This window comes from Coturnix japonica, chromosome 6, assembly GCF_001577835.2.
Source record: "Coturnix japonica isolate 7356 chromosome 6, Coturnix japonica 2.1, whole genome shotgun sequence".
Lineage (NCBI taxonomy): Eukaryota > Metazoa > Chordata > Aves > Galliformes > Phasianidae > Coturnix > Coturnix japonica.
Window position 1 is genome coordinate 28,980,401 of NC_029521.1, and position 21,092 is coordinate 29,001,492.

Consider the following 21,092-nt stretch of genomic DNA (forward strand, 5'->3'; position numbering starts at 1 on the left):
GATTCTTTCACTTCTTTTCATTAGACCACAAGCAATACCCCAAAAAATATATATCAACAAAAGCATCCAGACAAGGCACTGTGCAAAAAGCAGCAGCGAAATTTACATTTTCAGCATGTAGAAGCCTCCTCATCTTTCCAGGGCAGGCACATTAACTATTCAGCACGATGCGAACATTAACATGCGCATACACAACGCCAGCTTCAGAATGCAAAGGGAAGGAAGGAAAGAAAAATGTGCTGTAAGTGAAAGCCCGAGTAAAACAAATTGCTTTTTTCCCTCCAACATCTGCAATGATTGACCTCCTCAGACCCACCTCACATCACCAAAGGAGTAAACCACTCATCTACCACAAGTGCTATGGGTCTCCTTTTACCTGGCTGGGATGAGCCACATGCTTTCAAAAGGGAAACACATACTCACAATCCTGCTTTTTGACTGTAACAGACCAATAAAATACTTATTAAAAATGGTGAAATATTGAGATTTTAAGGTATTTGCCTTCTCTTTCACCTGGCAAAACATTCGTGTGATGGAACACAGCCCACAGGAACAACACATCTGCAGCATCCTTGCAGAGCTCAGCCAGCAAGCTTGAACTCCAACCAATATTACTTGACAAGGAAATGGGCTTCATGGAGCACAAGGAAACGCTCCCCTGCCAGGCTGAGAGCAGTCTGGGTATGAAACACCTGGTACCCAATGATCAGCTGGGGCCTGGAAACAGAAGTCTAGCTTCAATTCAATTTCATCTCTATCAAATCAAAACACATGGCAGCTTGGGACTCAGGCGGCTGCTCCTTCTTCCTGACTGGTTTCTCACAATATTTGGACATAGTTATAAATGAAAACATAGACTGTAAGAAACTGAACAGATGGAGCTACCGAGTTAAAAGGAGAATTTCAGAGGATGCTTAAGGAAGAAAATTGTAATGTTGTGTTTCTGGAGGAAACCCATTTATCATGATTGCAGTACATAAACTGCAGCAGAAAGTCCCGTCTTTCTCTATTTCGCTGCCTCTATGGGCAAAGACAAAATGGTTTGTGAAAGATTTCCAGTGGATATTAAGTGCACTGAACTTGATAAACAGAGTTTATTTCACTTTGCAGCTGATAATTACAGTATCACTGCACGGTAATGATGGTTCTGTTGGCCTTTGTACACCAAGCCTTATTCAGGGAATTAAATCAGCCATTTGAAACTGCAGCGGGTCAGAGCTTGGCACCTCAACTGTCATCCTAGAGACTTTTTTTCCCCTCCAAACGTGTGTATTGATGAGTGCACTCCTTCCACCATCAGATTTCATAAACAGAGATGTTCTGCTCTCTCGGAAGCGGCGCAGAAATGCTCTGTCATTTTGGATCAGTGCAAGACCTGCCGCAAGGAGCCAACATCATCTCCCAGAAAAGAAGAGAGAAAACTCCTGTGGTGCTGATTGCAAGAGTGGAGAAACACCATTTACCAGGCTGTAAGTGGAAACCGAGATGCAGACTCAGGTGCCAACAATGTCTTATTAAAAAACAAATTATACAGCGTGTATAGGTGAGGAGGGAAAGAAAACCTCACTCAGATGGGAGCTTTGTTACTCACAAGAACCGTGACCAACTGTATAAATAAATACAAGCGTAAAAACACAGCTCTGTGTGTCATGCGGTTTGCACCTGGATTCTATATCTCATTAAGTCTGTTTTACTGCACCAGTGACGCAAAGCAAACTTCCTCAAGCTCCCCTCGGCCTTTCTCTTCATCTTGGTGATCCCTGCTGTTAAGTCTGTGAAGAGTGAGATGGGGCTGAGCAGTTGCTTTTGCATTTAAGGAGGACGCGAGCTCTCACTATTCCCTGAGAATATGATTCCCTTTCCCGTCCCTACAAGCAAGCAAAGGCACTGCCATAAGTCTATGATGATCCAAACTGTTTGATTTCACTGGTTATACTAAAACACTGTAAAATCTGGATCTCGTTAAGTGAAAATCTGCATTCTTGCAAAGAAAAACAGCCACAGGTTGGTCAGTTAAGTGGGATGGGGAACCCATCTGTTCTGCTTATAGGGCTGTACTTGGAAAAAAATGCATCACTGACAAGCCTTTCTTACAAATATTGACAACAAAATTAAGTTTGTTTCTGCCTAAACAAATGGCCATGTCTGCACAACAAATTTAAGCATGTTCTAATTATTAAGTCGATGCCAGCCATTGGCTGCCCCAAATCATTGCTTTTTTTGCCTCGTGGGGAAAAGCAGGAGAACACATGGAGAAACCCTTTCTTTTCTTTCTCCAAGAGAAAATGCCAAGAGTTTAACACTGCTAATCTCCTACTTCTTGGTAATCGATAATTTCTCTCTCTTAAAGAACTTAATCTGCGTTGCTGTTTGCTCCTTGAAAATGCCAGTGGACTACGAGACATTACAGAAATGCGTTCTAGTAGATATATTGCTCACTTACACCGCTACCAATGGGTCAGATCATTGCAATGCCAACATATAACAGGAAACAGGAAAGGTCAGGGCCTATCCTGGGTACCCTGAGCTCTCTGGCCTGTTGCAGATAGGGAACAGCAAGAAGTTTTCCTCCATTTGAACTGAAATTATCTGCTGAAAGTAACAAAGAAACCTGATGAAATGCAAGTACTCCACCCTGGAAACAGATCCCTGCTGCTCAACCTAACGTGCGAGCTCTAACAAAGCTCATTATCTTACTTCGGTGCTAAAAAAATATCAAGGTTGATGTGCATCATTGGGCATCTGTAAGCCTATGAATAAAGAAAGATAAATAAGAGAACGCACCGATAAGGAATTCAATGTGCTGAATATAGTTTTAAGAAAAGTTATTGAATTTTGTCCTGCATGGCTTTTTCCAGCTGAGAAGAAGAAAAACAGAATGAACATTTTCTCCTTATGGTATGAAAATTTCCTTTAAGAACACACAACTGCTGTTTCATCTCCCATATTCCCCTTTTCTCACTCTTTATCAGCTTCTGCTAAACAGAAGTGGGAGCGGGTGGGGATATTCACAGATAGTCAAACACAGGCCTTGTTTTTTTCACGTATAATCTAGTTTGCTTCAAGTTGGAAGGTTTGCTGACATGGTTTCTAATTCATACCTGCACCACTGAGGTCAGAAGTATGACTTTTCGTTAAGGTTCAGGCATTCGGTTGAAGTCTGTTGTGACCATTTGAGCTCTGCTCATAATAAAGTTGTTTTTCTCATAAGGACACCCCCCCACAGCCATGTCTGCTGAGGCTCCAGGCACGGCAGTGACTGCTCAGTAGTATTGAGAAGGAAGACAAGAAAGATCTGGGGGAGCCCAGGGGTGCTGGAGGACGTGCTTTGTTAGGAAACAGACCTGGCAAGAGAGCTGCAGTAATTCAGCTTCTGACCTTTAGCTGGATTTTTCTCAGCGGCTGAAATTACTAACAGTCCAACTGAGGAACTTTCCATGGCATGGGAAACTGGTTCACAAGGAGGTTTTGCTTCATACAAGAGAGAATGTCTCCGTATCCGGGGGAATACAAATCCCAGCATGACTCAGGCTGGAGGCTATAACTGTACATGCCTGTATCAGCTCTTATTACCTCTGTGACACGAGTGGGATTTGGGGGAGTACATCAGATGCACAGTTTGCTCCACGTAGGCAGTTTTAGTTATAAGCTGGAACTCTTGCTAGCATGCTCATGTGGATACAAGAGTGCTTTGTACCTCTCCTGCTTTCCTTATCTATGGCATCATCTCCTGAGATGCTGTAATGCGCTTTTACAAGTTTGCAAATTGTCTGAGCTCTTACACAGATAACAGATAAATCCTTCATGGGCTTCTGATGGGGGCTCTGACTGAGGGAAATATCGGTGTGTCATTAATTAGACTGACACTTAAGTTTTGAAATAGAGCAAAATGCAGCAAGATACTGAACTGAAGGAGGTTAAAGGAACAGAAAACACTACTTTAAAAGAATCAAGCACTAAAGAGCTGAACTCTTTGGCAGTTCAGGGAGTGTTTTCCACCTGATAGAGAGGCTGAGTGAGATGCTGAAGATGTGACTTGTCCCCAGCAAGGCAGCAACAAAGCGCAGAGTTAATACTGGGGTGTCAGGACAGAGGAAGAAAAGTGAGCAGCTTTCCTGGCTACCTGCTCAGGATAATCCAAGTGCTCGCTGAATTAGATATGTGCAAAAAGTGAGTGAAATTCCATGGCAGATAAGACCTCTTTCTGCTTCAAAGCATCCTCTGCTAAGAGAATAGTGAGGGGGTAGGTTTACAGGGTGACACCAATAGACAGTGTGCACTCAGTGCCACAAGAAATCTGTGTTAATGTTAAGAGCTGAACTCTATTTTAGGAGGTCAGCAGACACGTATGTTCTACGGATGGAGCAATTCAGAGCACAGGTAGAAGCTCACCTACAGACAAAGGATGTGGTTTCCACCTGTGTCAGGGGCATTCAGCACTTCAGGGGGTGAGACGAGGGCATGTCAAAGTCACTGAATGATTTGCCTCATCTCACCTGGCCACACGTGCCGGTGCTGCAGAATGAACCTACTTACTGCCTCTCTCTACCTCCTGCTGCAAAGAATGAACACGACTGCAAATCAAGGGGAAAATGAATCACAAACTGATTCCCTCATTGTTCAGTTCTCTGTTTCAGAGAAGAATAGGCACAGATTGGTTCTGTATCAAATTCCCCCAAATCCATTCATAATCACACACAACTTTTCCTCAAGTCTGCCTGATGAGCAGCACTCCTGGTGCTCAAACTCACCCTGGCCCCAGAGGGTGATGCACTGCTGCTCGTGGGTCTGGCAGATGCCGTTGTAGCAGTAGCCATCCACCCCATGGCACGCGTGCCCGTCATGCAGGTAGACGTTAGCTGGGCAGTGAGGGCTGGCTCCGGTGCAGAACTCTGGCAGGTCGCAGGAATTGCTCGACTCTCTACAAGAAATCCCCGCTGGTTTTAACTGCAAAACAAAATAAACCTTGGCTGTTGTCATGTCAATCAATAGGAGCTGTGCGGTGGTGTAACCCATTGTAGCCATTGGCTCTGCATTAATTGACTGCAGTGGATGGTGAAAAGATTACTGGACAGGTTGCCCAAAGAAGCTGTGTTGCCCCATCCCTGGAGGTCCCCAGACTGGAACAGATATTTAAGGTCACTTCCAACCTAAGCCATTCTGTCATTCATACAGCAGCACTGAACCTCCCTACGCCCAGCTCACAGAGACCAACACCCATGTAAGCATGAAAAGCACCGACGTATAGAAATTCATGAAAAAGAGGCAACCACAAGTAGCACAGGCCTCCTTAGAGAAGTCTGTTGCTCTGCCCCTTATAAGAGTTTGATGTGTTTTTTCAAACTGCTGAGAAGAAATGTAAATGTCTTAATGGTTAATGGCATAATTTGTTGGTTCTGCACCCTTGCTTACTCGTCTGCAGCTGAGAAGGTTATGACATTTTGCCTCTCCCACACCAGTGACCATTTCCATCAGCTCACCTTGCAGTCTTCGCAGCACAGTCCATGTGCACACACTGCTCCTGGCCTCAAAGTGCAGGTAGTTGCATTGCAGCACCGGTTTGTACATTCCTGGATGGGGATAAATTGAAAGCAGACAACTTTCAGTTGCAATGAGCTGTAAATCAAGAGAGGCTGCTTATCTCTGAGAGGTGCTATAGCCCTGCCAAGAAAAGTTAGCCATGAATTCATGAATTATGCATGAAGTTCAAGAACCTGATTCAAGCAGCCTCGTCTGTCCTTAGATCCTACAACTGCAGTAATTGTAGTAAAACCAGAGAAGACATTGAAGAAGTCTGGTTAATCCTAGCTATGGATCTAGTCCCAAATATCACAAACAACACAAGTATGCTGCTACCAATCCCTGCCCAATAATATGGCATTTTACTTCCAGGAAACCAGTGGAATGAATTCATTGCCTTCAGGGCCTGAGGATCCCAACACTGAGCATCAACACTGCAGTTCTCTGTGCTGAGCTATTTGCTCAGCACATTTTTTGTCTTGTGTGGAAGCTGATGTCTGCCACAAAGAAAGACAATGACACCACTCCACGTAATCTCCTCTTGGGGGAATCCAGTAACAGAGCTTGGAGAGAAATATGAATTCCATTATTATGGTTACATCCCAATTTCACACTTCTGGATTAGACAGTTGCACATGGGCTTTTACAGGCCTCATTGTCAGCAGAACAACCTAATAAGAAGTTTCAGTAAATAATGGAGCTGCTTTTCCAAGCTGATACTCACGAGCTGCATCAGTTGCGCTGGAATCTCAGCTCTCTAACAAAAATAGCAGCAGATAAAATTGCTCTTCAGCTGTGTTAAGTTGGTTTGACTTAACAAGGGATCACTAACAATACAAGGAACGCAAGAGAAAATAAATGGGTGAGAATGATGTTCACAGCTCAAGTATTTTCTTGACTTTTTCAAAGCTTTCCAGCTGGAAGATGGGGTTACTGCTGCACTCCCAAATAACCAGTGAAATAATTCTCAGCCTTTCCCTGTTTTCTGCCTGAATATACAAAGATATCTGCGCTGCTCTGAAGCAGCACAACAACTTCCTGCACCTATTTTTGATCACGCTGGAAGGCAGCAGGCTACGCAAATATTTCTGTGCAGCTGCTGTATTTCAGAAGGAATGTTCCTCTGCACAGAAGCACGTCTTATAAATTCATCTCAACGGCAATCTGAGAAAAGCAGAGTGGAGGAAAGCAATGTCAATCCAATTAAAGTGCTTCTGAAAGAGTCAGCTCCTGCACCCCACCATCAGGCGGTCCACAGAGCAGCCCAAGGAAAGCAATTGGCATTCCACAGACAGCGTGGGATAAAGACACTGTTTCTTTCAATGATGTTACTGCAGCCTTTCAGATTTCCAATTGCTCTCTCACTTATTACTCATTGCAGGGGATGAGCTTGGTAAATAGTTTTTGTACCTAGGCTATTAAATTGTCAGGGATGGTTTTAACACAAACAAGCAGAAAACATTCAGGTTTCTGGAGGCTGGAAGAGAAATGGGAGCCCACAAGCTGAAACTACTGCCCTCAAGTAGTCCATTATTATCAGTCATTGTTAGTAACAGCAGCAGTGAAGGGAGGTGGGTTTCTTGGCGTAGGTCTCCTCAAACAGACAAAACCAACAACTGTCCTGGCGTCCCCTAGAGCGGCTTTGGACAGGACATCCTGATTTCACCCCACACATCAGGCCAGACATTGTCATCCCCTGACAACAGCCACCAGAAAATGCTCACAGACAACCATATAAACACAGATGTGTGATGCCTCCCCCATCTCCTGGGCTCACTTGGATCCTCACGCATTTTTAGCACCTGCAACATTTGGTGGGAAGGAACTCACAAGTAGGTGACAGTCTGGGGAGCAGCTCCTTCTGCTTGTCTGCAACCTGACATTTGCTAACTTCATTTGCACAGTTGTTGCCAGAGGCAATCGCTCCCTATTCATTCTTTCCAACTCATTCATGATTTTATCAGCTTCTGTCAAATATTCCTTTATTTTCTACCTTTCCAGCTAGACAGCTCCCAAAAATTTGAACATCTTTGTTGCTTTTCTTTCAGTCTTTTCATTCTGCTTCATCCTTATTGAAAGCATGGGGAGGTAGGAAAAAACTGTACATGCAGTTTCAGCCCACAACACGCTGCAGATTTATAGCAGCCTACCGGTGCTTTGTTTTGCTTTCCTATTTCTTCCCTAGTAATTTCTAACAGCCTATTTACCCTTCAGACTGCTCGTGAGCACTGAGCTGACATTTTCATGAGACTATTTATTGCAATAAGAAGTCTTGTTCCTCTACGGTCAGAGTCAGTTCAGAGTCCATCATCCTATATGTGATGTTTGGATTACGCATCACTCTGCACTGAATCCCATTTGTCACCTCAATGCCCAGTCAAGCTGTCTCAGAAGGTTCTCCTGCAGTTCTTCACAGCCAGCTCTCAACTCTACCATCCTTGCTAATATCATCAACGAGTTCAAGGCCATTCCTCTTCCCAAGCTGTTTACCAATATGACAAACTGTGTAGTCTTCCAGGACACATCTCATGGACACATCACTGTAGATCTCCTTCAACTGCTGAAACTGATTATTTATATGTGCCCAGTATTTCCTTTCCTTTAACCCATTTTTGCCCAAATCCTAAGGATGCTTAGTCTTCCATTGAGGCTTTTCTCTAAGCTCCTTTGAAGTTGGAGCAGGCTGTAATAGCTGGATTTTCCCTTCTCACCAACTTGTTAAGTTATTCAGAGCACTGTGATAAGGTTGTAAAGCAGGACATCCTGGCACAAAAGCTTTGTCGACTCTTCCCTGGCATGTCACAGCTACTCAGACAGCAGCTCTTTATTACATTTGCCAGTAATTTGTTTGGAACTGACTTCTCATTTACTGATTTGCAGTTTCCTGACGTCCCTTGCAGCTTGTCATAAAATTAGCCACATTCGTCACCTCTGATTTCTCAGGGACCAAGGATATAGATGTATATAAAGATAGACAGATGCAGATACTTGCTTTCCTCTGTCTTTGCAGTCATACTCTGCATTAATTCTCCTTCCACTGGAGCACATTGGATGTTTTTGATAATATAATCCAAAGCTAGGTTGGCAACATCATCCCTTGGCCAAGACTCCTGGCCTGGTGGCGGGCATGCCAACACCCAATATACTCAACAAGATGACTGCTGAGTACAGTCAGTTGCATCAGTACCTGATGCATGAGGTCACAGTGTGAGTAGAGGTGACCAGAAAATCCCTACAGCATTTTCATTGTTGTCCAAAGGGTGAGAGCTGTGCTACAGTCATGGCTCTCCACCCTTACGAGCACACTGCTGTCCTGCTGATGTTTTGCCTGGGGAGTATAGCAAAGCTGTTGTTTGCTTGGCAAATAATACACTTCAAAACCTCACCAAAATCCCAAGGGTAAAACATCCTCCTTTGGGAATTATCCTTACCAACCACCTATACCTACATCTTCAGATACACTTAATTCCGAACAATGAGAAAACACAGCTACCATGCCATCGTACAGCTTTCCATGCCATAAGTACTGCACTGCTGTTGACAAAACTCAGCTGATATAAACGACCGGATAGTGAATTATTAAACGCTCTGGTGGTTTTTCGGCACAACTCAATTTATAGCAGTAAAACCCAAATTAATTTAATTGGGCTCAAGGTGCAGTTTTCCAATATAACTAAGAGAGAAAATCACAGAAAGAAGAGGCAAATCAAGTCAGTGCTTGCTGACATTAACTGACTTTGACTTGGAAAGGTATCGCTATCATTCAAAACTGAAAATGAGAAAGATAACTGGGTTAGAAAGACATTTGCAAGCTGCTTGCACTCTATTGACTTTAAACTAGAAGATAAGCCTGTTTCCTCCAACCTTGTTACCCTGAAGAATGAGTGAACTGTCAGGAAATCCTTATGGCTTGTGTAAATCCAATACACTGTATAGACAGGATACAGCAATACCTTGCTGTTTTAACTGCCCCAATCTATTTTGTCTGTGGAGCCATATTTATCACAGGAAACAAATCCCTCATCTACTGATGTATTTAATTCAGATTATCTAGGAAAAGTTCAATACAGCCAATGAATGTGGGAAGCCAGAGGGATATGAATGCATGCTTATGTATTATTTGACCCCCAGACTTTGCCTATCTCCTCCTGATCTGAGCAGTTGTCTGACACACTCACTAAACTAAATAAAATGATCTCTGAAGTAGTAGCAATCTTTCTGGGAGACACTAAAGGCTATTTTGTTAGCGGGGTAATTGTCTAGCAGCAAAGAAAAATCTCATAGCAGAAGAAGGAATGGTATTGTACCTAAAACCTGAAGCTAACCGCAACAAAAGAACACCTAAGCAATGTTAATTAAGTGGCTTCCCACGTATAGAAGTAAAACTGCTATTAACGTATGGCATCCTGAGAAATCTAAGCAATGTTAACAAATTAATTTTGGATTTATCTTATTAGCTAGTACGGAATGGCATTTCTGTTATTAGGAACATGACAGTTGCCCATAGCTGGTCTGCTGGACAGACCATAAGAGACTTTGTTCCACAATGCCAAACTGAGCCATTAAATTAACGCCCTGTCTGACCTTCAGCAAGAAGCCAAACAGAAACTCCCTGCATTGCTGAGGCTTAAGCTTATAGATAAGATAGAAAGTGGAGAAGGGGAAGTTCTGTTTCAAACCAAGTGGCCTTAGACACATCAAACCAACTCTGGAACTTAACCATTAACATTAACCATTGTTAAAGCCCCATGGACAGGAGGTGAGTCGTAACTCTCAGGCAGTGTCTTACATCAGGCTCCCCACAGTCACACTCCTCTCCATCTTCCACGTAGCCATTCCCACACTTCTGTCCACCAAAGGACTCCTTGACTTCAGGCAAGTTAAACAGACACATCCCCACTCCTTTCTCCAGGCTGTTTTCCAGGTCCTTTCTACTGCAGCTGCTGAACACCATGGGAAACGGATAGCTGGAAGAAAAATACATGAAAAGAATTATAAAAAAGAAGTATTATCAGAAGAAAACATCTCTTCCCAAACCGGTGACCTTTCGGCACATCTGTGCACATACAAGAAGATGGCACTCAAATTTTTAACACTTTAACATTGCACTGAGACACAGCGTTGTACTGCGTGTCGATAGCAATTTCTGACTGTAAGGAGATGACTGGTAAGGAGTGGGAGCTTTCATATTTGGGATTCCTTCTCCCACTTCTGCATGTGTAACTACAGAGCAAATTCTGATCAAGATCCCAAAGGAGTGCTGGGTTTGCAAGGTGGATTCTATTATTCAGAGGACTGCAAAACATCATAAGCTTTCTTGGAAAATTTAACATCAGATGATGTGTTCATTCACCTCTCTTGGCAGCATGGCAAACTTCCTGTGCTATATCAGGAAAAAGAAAACAAAACAGGGAAAACATCACGTTATTTGACAAGAACCTGCACCTGTAAGTCCAGCTTAGAAACCGCGTCATTAAAGCAAATGCAATTCTTATTTTAAATCTGGATGACTCTAAAGACTACTGAAAATCTTCCTGTTATGATTTCACATTGCTGGGAGCAGAATTTGGCCCTGCTGTCCCGGCACATTGAGCCTGCGATTTATTTTGGAAGTCTCATTTGCAAAATGATTCAGTGTAGTAAAACATCTCCAAATACTCTGCATTGTTCTGCTGGAGAACTTTACTCCGTTCTCATTCATGAACACTTGCAGTTGGAGTTGAGGAAGTGAGACAAGTAGCACCAGGGTCCAGCCATCAATATCATATCCTAAAGAAATCTGCCATGCCCTTTCTGCACTGAGCTGTGCACACAATTACACTGAACCTGGATCACCACCAAGCAGAAAAACAGCTTTCAAGCTGCCTTATCTCCCCTAAGACCCAAGACCTTCCTCACTGCTGCTCCAGAGCCAAGCAGTAATTTAACATTACAGGAGCACAGGGAGGCAACCTGCTAATGACTGGACTTTATTCACTAAACGCTTTGTATCAATCATGTATTATTAAGGACAGGGCATAAGCCTTGCCAACAAGCCAGATAACAGATGGAAGTTCAGCACTGCTGAGCTTCAGACTTCGATGAATCAACTGTTATTTCTAATATTCCAAAATGAAATGCTTGCTTTGTGGATGGTGATGCTGATCGCTATTAAAAAGGGATAACTCCTATTACAAAAAGAAGCGCTCAACAATTTCAGGCATGATACAGCTTACGGAGATGGATGCACACTACTGTCAAACACCGACAAAAACTCAAGAACCACCAACATGCCTAAGTGATTAATCCTGAACAAAGCATACAAGTGCTCGATCAGACTTGATCCTCATATCAAAGTGTGAAGAAATGAATATTGCATCATCCAGACAACTTCCTTCACCTCAGCGGCACAGATTTACTTTGATATCCAGAGATGAACGCAGGGAGACGTACAGACCTTACACTGTCTGAAGTCAATTCAGGAATACAAATAATGCATTTTGCCCTGTGCCAGATGTCTGAGCCACATGCGGGTCATGAGAACAGCTTGCTGGTCAAAACCATCAGTATTTTAGGGCTGCTCCTTTGTACCCATGAATGTTCAGGGTCATTTGCATGAATGTGAGATGTGCCTGTCCATCAGGGGGGAATAGAATCCCGACTCTTAACCAGAGGTGAAATAATGTCATTGTTAATGAATGAGGTTTCTGTTTCCCCTCAAAGGAACTTCAAGCTGTTTCCTATTTTGAACTAAGAGATCCATTCATCTTCTGGCTTTTCCTGCTCTTGACACTGATTTCCTCAGCTGACATCAGTGCAGCACATGTTACTTGATGAAATTTTCTGAATATCTTTTCTTTACTGAGTAAGCTCAAAATAATACAAGGTAAAAAACAGAGAGGAGCCCAACAAGTGGAAACAGAGGGTCAGTGAAAGGTAAATATAGCGCAAGACAAGATACCACATCAATTGATGCCACTTGGTATTTCACTGGAAACATAATTGGTATTTAATACCATGATATGACACACAACTATGCTTCTTTTTTTAAGCTGGTTCATCAGGAGCGTGCAGATTCTAGCAGATGGGAAGGGTTATCAGATGTTGGTAGCGTTAGGCGTGCCATTTAAATGAATCTAGAGCTTATGAAGAATGATGAATAATCACATAAAGGACATTCATCCTCTAAAAAGTGCCTATGCAACCTTCTGAATAAGCTTCAGACCTCATCTGGAAGGACCGGTCATTATCACTCACTCACAACACTTCTTTCTACAGACCCATATTACTGCTCTGAACTGAAATTAAATAGCAATTTAGTCCAACCTATTCCTACTCCGATATCTTGAATACAGTAAGAAAAAAAGTCACTATAGAGTCTTTCTACCCCTATTGAACCTGTAGAATTCCTCAGTGTCTCCTCAGTGCTTCAAAGATGCATGTAATATCAAGCAATGTCTGTCCTAGTTCCCAGCAAAAACAGCTCTGACTGCTCCTGCAAATGAGAGATTCACAGGGGTAAAATGATGGCTGGTAATTGATTCCTTTATAAACAGAGTCTGGTCTTGTCCCACTCATTTATATTTTGAGCACTCAAGCCATTCAAACGCCAGCTTCCTCTATCTACTTTTGCATTTAGCCTGTATTAGATGGCTCCTTTCATTAACTAAGTGAAGCAGCATCATCACGGGAAGTGTCAAGTCCCTTTTAAGAAAAGAGAATTCTTTGTATTAGCACTGCATTGCCCAGCACAGTTCCTTTTTTTGCATGAGCTCTAAAAGTTCATCTCCATCATCTCCTTTTCAGAGGCATTCCCCCTCCTAATGGACTGAAGAACAAGAGAGTACAAGCGCAGAAAAAGACAGAATCACTGCCCCAGAAAATTACAGTTTTCAGAGATAAGACAGCCACAGCATTCAGGAGGAAGACAGTGGCTGCTGATTGATGTATGGTAGCACAGTAGGTCAGCTACAGCCCTGGCACAGGTCCTGCTGAGGAGCAGTGTTTGCCATCGCTGTCAGTGTCATTCCTATCTCTAGCTTGAACACAACACGAGTGGCACTGACTCGTGCTGGAGCAGATTCCTGCTCCAACCTAAAAATCCCACTACAGGACTACAGAAAAACCTCGGGAAAGCCATCAGAAGTGGGACCTCCTTTGCTCTCCTAAACTTCTAGATGTCCATCTACACCTACTGGTGCCTGAACATTTCACACCTTGGGTCTGCTTCCTCCACATTCCTCTACTATCAAACAAAAGACTCCCTTTGGGCCACATTTTCCTGCTTCTCAAGAACCACTGGAGCAGCATCTCCATCAATACTTCTGGCAATTCTCTGTGTATTGCACAGCTGTGGGCTCACTATGTCTTGGAAATGAAAGTAATGATTGGTATGGATATTGGTATCCTATCCAATCTCAGATGATTTTCTTATTCAAGAACAGTAGGGCATTTATAAAGTAACTTCTCTCCAAAATGTTGGTGTATACATATATATATATACACACACACATTATACAAATGCATACATTATATATCTATTTATAGGGCTCATTCATTCCAGTTCATAGCACAATCTGATTATTCAGCATTATAGCAATGTTTATACAGAGCCTTTTACCTAAGGCCCTGAAGTGTTTTACAATTATTCACTCAATTAAAATGCACAACAGCCCCAAAGAGCTCTATTAAGTACCACTGGGCCCTTCTTCCCTGAGGTAATATGATAATTGGAGATTATATTAATTTTAAAAGGGCATTCTGATTTTCCCGCACACTCCTCTTGAAATCACTGTTGACTCACTAATGTCCAAAGGTGCAGAAAAATGGGACCTGGATTTGTCCAGAATGATAGAAAAATCATGCCTGAGAGGCTCTGTTTGGAACAGCTCAGGCATCAGCAATGTGTTTGTAAGCATGAAGGTGCTCAAAGACAAGAGCTCCAGCCCCAAGTCAGAAATTTCACTTGTCTAGCACCTGAATTTTCAACATTCTTCATGATAACTCCATGTCTTAACTGAACACTTCTGTGTCACCCATCAGCCCCAGGACTCCTTGAGATACACAGCTGCAATGATCCTGTTTCTTCTCTTAAGCAAGGGCCCACATCAACAACAATGCTCAGTCGAGCAGGGGGAGGCTTTCACCTTCCTATTGAATACAAACCTCTGGGCTCTACAGAGTGAATTCAGAACCAATGTGTCAGTTTCCTATTGCAAACCCCAGTTTTACCTATGAAACTAAACCCAACTTTTTAAACTTAAAATATAGAGATAGTTTTGCTTTTGTTAATTCACGTACAACTGATTTTTTGTACCGACACACTGTCAGCAGCAGAGAAAGTGAAACAAAAGTTACACTCTAAGAAGGCAGAAACTAAAGAGAAAGCAGTGGTTTCAGACCCACTGCGGTGTTGATCTCAAGGAGCCATGACAATTTGCCAGCCTCCTCCATCTCCTGATCTAATTGACATAATTGTTTCCCACACAAAGGCTTCCTCTTTGGTTTTAACCTTCTAGACACAATTATTGCTCTCCATCTATTGAAAACAACTTTTCAGGTCTCCTAAGAGATATGAGCCTAGTAGAACAAAACGGAATTTGCTATTAGATGACATTTTAGATGCTTCAGCTGTTCTATGCCGTGTCTTACGTTAATGAATTAGTAATCATAGAGAACCTCACTGAACAGGGTATTGAGCAAGAGATAAGTCCTGTTTCCTTTGATATTGAAATAGGTTTTCAAATGCTGTAGATCTCTCAGTGTATAAAGTTCTGTCATTTCCCACTATTTCATACCCCTCACGTTTCAGCTGCAATTGTTTAAAATCAGGCAACTGCCACAGAATGGAGGTCGTGTTAATCTATTATTTAAATAGTGACTTCGTCTGTAAGTACTTTTGAGGGAGAAAGCCACATAGTTTTAAAGCAGATCTCACAAGCACATTGAAGCCAAACAAGATCCTAACAGTAGCTGCAGATTCCCTCCCTGAAAAAAGGAATTCTGCAAAAAGCAATTTTATTTTAATCTACATAAAGTATTGAAGGAGGAAGTTTGCTTCAAAAGAAATTAGATGTCTGGCAACTCATGCTTCTTTTTTTTCCTAGCCTATTTTTCACTATATAGCTCCTCTTTTATAGTTTTAATCCCTAAAGCATCAATAAAGTAGAGCAAAGAATTGGGCCATGTAGCTATACATGACATCAAAGCTCTTGCTGTCTGAGTTCATGGTCAGTGATTTAAAAGCAAGCCTGGATCTCTCCCACAGCTGCTGTCATGTTCACTCTACGGTAGTTTTTACACTTCCAATAAATAACCATGAACGTCACACCAGTGATTACATTAATTGATATGTAGTGGCAATTGCCTGTTGTGCTGCAATGAAATTGCCTTGGTTATTGAAATAAAGTCTTTCCAAATAAATGTTTAAGCTTGACTCACAAATGCTTTCGGCTCATTGTCATTTAGCCTTGGGAATAATGCAGATTTCCAGACTTCATTCAAGCAATATTACTTCAGATGCCCAGACAGGACTGTCAGCCCCAGCTGAGATTTGACCTCTCCCATTAAACCGAAGGTGAAAATTTAACTCCCTGAAATACTTGGAAAGGCAGATTTATAGTATTGAATGTGGGACTTCAGGGCAGAAGACAGTGGTGAAACAAATGGCTGAATGGTCCAGAAAAAACCCCCACTTTCTGCAAAGGAACAAGACTTAATGGTTTTATACAGTATACACTGTCATGGCCTGATATTTCTGCAGCCACAAAACTGCCAAATAAAACATTATTAGCAGTTACTTTTACTTTGATGAATGTACAGACAGAGAAGTTTTTTTTCCTCGTTGAGAGGCCTGTTGTGACTTTCATTTCTGTTCTGGGGTGAAGCAATACCAAACCGATTTATCAATCTTGACAGTACTCTGACGATACGCCGGAGTTATCTGCATTGCTAAAGCTCTATGGGAATTGAACTCAGACAACTGTTCTTCCTGTTGGAAACCAGACAGCCAAGGAAAGTAGCTATAATCAGTCTGAATTTGCCTCTGGCTCATCTTTTGCTCTGTTTCCTTTTAGACTGCTGCATCATTAATAAAAATTTGCTGGATTTGCTGAGAGTTCAGGTTTCACAATCTACTGCTTACAATTTGAGGTTAATCCAATGCAACAAATAACGGAGGGAGGGATAAAAGGCCAGGTCAGATCTGGTCCCAGGCTAAAGGAAAGCAGGGCAGCGGGTACCCCGTGCCTCCAACCTCTGTCAGCCCTGAAGGAAACTGGAGGTAAGAAGCTCCACCACCCTGCATTAGTGTTTGCCACAGAGAATGCAGCATCCTCAGCATGTGATAAGCAAATAAAGATAATGGGTCCATCTCACTGCTCAAAATACCTGGCTGAAGGTCATCTTCCCACCCATTTCTGGCTGCGTAAGAGGCACTGCTTGACCCTGCTTGAAATGCTAAGGACAGCACTGTGCCCCGGTGACATTTCATATATTCCCAATGTGATTTATAATCAGCTTTTGTTGTAGGCAGTTCTATTCTGACTTTTGTCCTTTGAAAAACCTTGGAATTGTTTTTTAAACAGGTCAGGAATAGCTGAATATATATATATATATATATTTAAATCTGACATTGGGAACAAGAATTTGAGAGGATCACTTCATAGCACATATGTTCAGGTGAAGGAGCAGAACAAAATCATTTGTCAAAAAGCAAGTCAAACCAAGCCAAGGGAAGCAACAAACCAAAGTGCTAATAGAGGAAAATCAACCCGTAATACTTATTTATGCACATTTACCCATTTCACCTTTTCAAGCTCCTGTTCTGCCACCAAGCACCTAAACTCAGAAGAACAAAAGAAGCACAGTTATTCTCCCAGGTGGTAATAGGACAGTCTGACTGCTCAAGGAGGTCTTCAAGAACCATGGAGGTGTATCCCTTATTGACATGGCTTAGTGGGCATGGTGGGGGTAGGCTGACAGCTTAGACTTGATGATCTTAATGGTCTCTTCCAAATTTAATGACTTCACGATTCTTTGATTTAAAGACCTGACATACTTTTGGTACCAACTTGGCTTCGACACATGGGTTTGGATTAGGATAAGCCTGCACATCAGGTATAGATTCACATGACAGGTTAAGGGAAGAAGACTCAGGGAAGCACAAAACCCTTGGGAGGAGGAAGCCAGGCCAAGAAGAGATTTGGGAAGCATCTCTGAACAAAACTCACAAGGAAGCAGCTCACTGGGAAAGGCAGCAGCAGAAGCATTAACAGAAAGAACCTTACAGAAATTCCAGCTGGAAAGACAAGGGTCCTAGAGAAAAATGGCTGAGCTCTGCAAAACACCAGAATGAATATATACCTGGGGGACAGACTGGCATTGATTTCATCTAATGGCTGTACTACCCAGTCTCTTAATAAATCAGGACTCCAAGACAGGAGTATCTGACTTGCAAGCACCTCACCTCAATGTTATCTCTTGTAGAAGATCCAGAGGAAAGATAAGTGAAGCAAGAAATCAGGCTGCAATCTCCCAGCATTTCCACCTTCCTAATGTGCATTTTGCAAGCCAAGTGCTAAGGAAAAAGCATCTTTTTCTCGCATCATCTATATCAACATCAGGCAAATAGAAGTGAAAATAAGCTAAGTAGTATAAGCATTACATGTACTTGTGATTTGTGCCTTAGGGATCCTTAAGCAAGCAAGTGAAAAATACTGAAGGGATCCATAGGATCCTGATGAAATCCAGAGCATGCTGAAGTCTATAGAAGCTCTCCTGTCAACTTTGATGGAGCCTGGATTTCACATCTAAAGCAAACTGGCTGCCAGGAGAAAGTCAGTGACGAAGACGAACACAAATTCCACGCTACTTTAGAATAAGCCTGAAAAGCTCCTTAGGAGCCCGAGTTATTTTACATCTCTATTTACAGTGACTCCCCATTAAACTTGGTGGTTGCTTTTCTCCATCCCACCACTGCGACTGCAGCATTCAGTTCTGAAGAGTCATTGTTGGGGTAAAACAGACATCTTCATTCTCTGAATGCTCAACTTTTTGCACATCTATCTCAGACAAAAAAGACTCTGTGATTCCCATGACAACTGTGGCAAATGCAGCTGCAGGCATCATTTAATTACAGTGATTCAGACTTCCAAATCAACATCAATTCCTTACAGCACTTCAGGGCATACAACACATGTTCCAAAAAAAAAACAAAAAAAAAACCCAAAACAAAACAAAAAAACCCCCAAAAAACATTAATGTGACCTTAAGAATATGCCCTTTAAGGTATGTTTCCATTTATACCCTGGGAATTTGGAATTCATTAACACCAATTACAGCTGGACACTGCACACTTAATTCTCCAGGCACCGCATCACTGGTTTATCCTTGCAGTCTGATATGTGGTATTTTGTTGTTGTTTTCTTTTCTTGAAAGAGAAAGCCAAGATAAAGCAAAATGTCCTTACATGATTTCTTCTTACGGGTCATGGCAACAGAAGCAGTACAGAAGACAAATGTCCCTTACAGAGCTATATTTCGTATGGATATTACACTGACAAGACAAAATGTGGCTGAACTCTCTCGTGCCAGCATCCACACCAGTAAAGCCGTGCCCATTCTGGACACATCTCAGGGTAGACAACTTGACTTGTCCTTAAGTATCTGCTATAAATAATCAGACCAGAAGTAAAATGTGTTTTCATTTGAGAAGTAACCTCTCTCCTTGTCAGCTTCACTTACAGAAAGTGCATGCTGTAAATCTCTATGAGTCCTCCTCTAGAACACACCAAAGAAGAAAAATATTTTCATTTCTAACAGCACATCTCCTGAGATGTCAGAGATGAAGCTTAACTAAAAAGCAAAATCTATTCTGTTCTCCTTTTTTAAAGGAGCTGCCCTGTAGCTCTGTGTGCTAATTGCTAACAGTGATCCTCTCCTGCAGAGGGCTAAGAAACAGGCAAAGAATTTTAACCCGTGCTACAGATCTTATTTACTAAAACAATTAAATATATGTGTAATGTATGGAAATTATTAACCAAGAGGGGATGCCAAATGGGCTGCAGACATGAGGCTACTTGGAGTTAAGGAAAGGACTGACATAAATCTGGTTTGCAATCTTGCGGCTGTTTCCTACTAAAGGAAGGACCAGAATGCAATCTGCCAAATTACTCGGGCTGAGCTCAGACCAGTTTGGAAACATAAGCAGCTTCAGAGTTTAATTAGAAACTGTTTATATCTTAAAGATAATTTCATTTTCTTCAGCTTGCAACAGAGGTAATTGCAGATAGTTCTGCTGACTCCACAGATTGAAGTCTCTAAGCTGCCAGACTGAAAAATGCAAAGCAAGGTCTGCACAACTGCAAACAAACTGAGAGGGGTCAGGAAACACTGTGCAACTAATGATGGCTTGATTAGCTAATGTTTAACAAGGTACTGTGAGAGCAAGGACAAAAGAGCACCAGTCAGTAAATTAAAAAGCCCTTTCCCACACTGTATTTCTGGTCTCCATCCCATTCATCACACGACCGTCTGCCTTCTCATTTTGTTTTTTAGCACTTCAACTATGTGTGTACATTGACTCCAACAGACGTGTTGGAATCGATGCTTTTTGCTTCAAGTTGTATTTGGCACCAAAGCCAAGATGCTGAGTTCATGGCATGCCTGGCCGGCTCCTCAAGCTACTACAGATCTCTAAAGAGTGTACGTTCTCATGTACAGCTCTGTATACTGCAGAAACTGCATTTCAGCAGTGAAAATCAAGAGAACCCATCAACCTGCTTTCTCCAGGTGATTTTCCATAAAAGAACTGTGATTGAAACTAATACTGAACGTAGTAGCTACATGTATGGTTAGTTCTTTTCCATCTTGTCCTTAGTAAATCTTAACTTCTTGTTTTATGTATTTATGCTTGTAATGTAGTTAAATGCATTTTGCTGTATGCTCATTTGAGAACAACAAAGAAAAGCAAATGACAAAACACAAATTCCCCACAAAAGCCTTTGAGAGTGGAATGTTCTGGGCAGAATGGCTCTCCAAGAGACACCAACTACCTATCTATCATGCAAATATATATGTATGCATTATAAAACCATCATTACTGTCGCTAGGCTTTTGATGTGCAGTCCTAAGTCTCATTAATGGTAATGGGTGATACATGAGGGAAGAATAGACCTTCAGCATCATCAAAGGACAGGAACTACACAACAGGCTTTAGAGATAGGGTGCTGCTCCCTTGGTGATGAAGGGAAATGAAGCTGCAGAGTATGTTCTGATCCTGCCCCAATCCTGCTGTTCACAGCTATCCCAGCTACACCAGGATAACTATGCACCTCAGCTACCAAACAGATCACTACGTAATAGTCATCATCATTTCTGCCCTGACAAGGCCTACACTTAACTTGGATGGTTTCCATGACCTGGATAACCACACAGCCCCACAAAGCTCTAGTCCAATTGACTAGAGGTGGAAATAAACCATCACACAGCAATAAGACAGGTTGGTGCTTATGATCCATGGGCCATATTGCCCAAACCACTATCTCACTGTGCTTGCTGTAGGTATAATTCCATAATCAACACACCATGACCTGA

General features: G+C 42.2%; 1 protein-coding gene and 1 long non-coding RNA gene across 3 annotated transcripts in view; one reads left to right on the forward strand and one right to left on the reverse strand.

Moving 5' to 3' along the window:
- Window positions 1–15,943, forward strand: part of LOC107316295 — a 41,974-nt gene extending 26,031 nt beyond the window's left edge. Inside the window, exon 5 of the long non-coding RNA XR_004307745.1 lies at window positions 13,306–15,943. This is a non-coding gene — a long non-coding RNA (uncharacterized LOC107316295). The remainder of the gene's footprint in view (window positions 1–13,305) is intronic.
- Window positions 1–21,092, reverse strand: part of ADAM12 (ADAM metallopeptidase domain 12) — a 151,050-nt gene that overhangs the window by 15,973 nt on the left and 113,985 nt on the right. For both annotated transcript variants that reach the window (XM_015867592.2, XM_015867594.2), the window contains 3 exons: window positions 10,310–10,487; window positions 5,481–5,570; window positions 4,752–4,947 (listed from right to left, as the gene is read on the reverse strand). In XM_015867592.2, coding sequence (XP_015723078.1) covers window positions 4,752–4,947; window positions 5,481–5,570; window positions 10,310–10,487 — 464 coding nt within the window. The remainder of the gene's footprint in view (window positions 1–4,751; window positions 4,948–5,480; window positions 5,571–10,309; window positions 10,488–21,092) is intronic.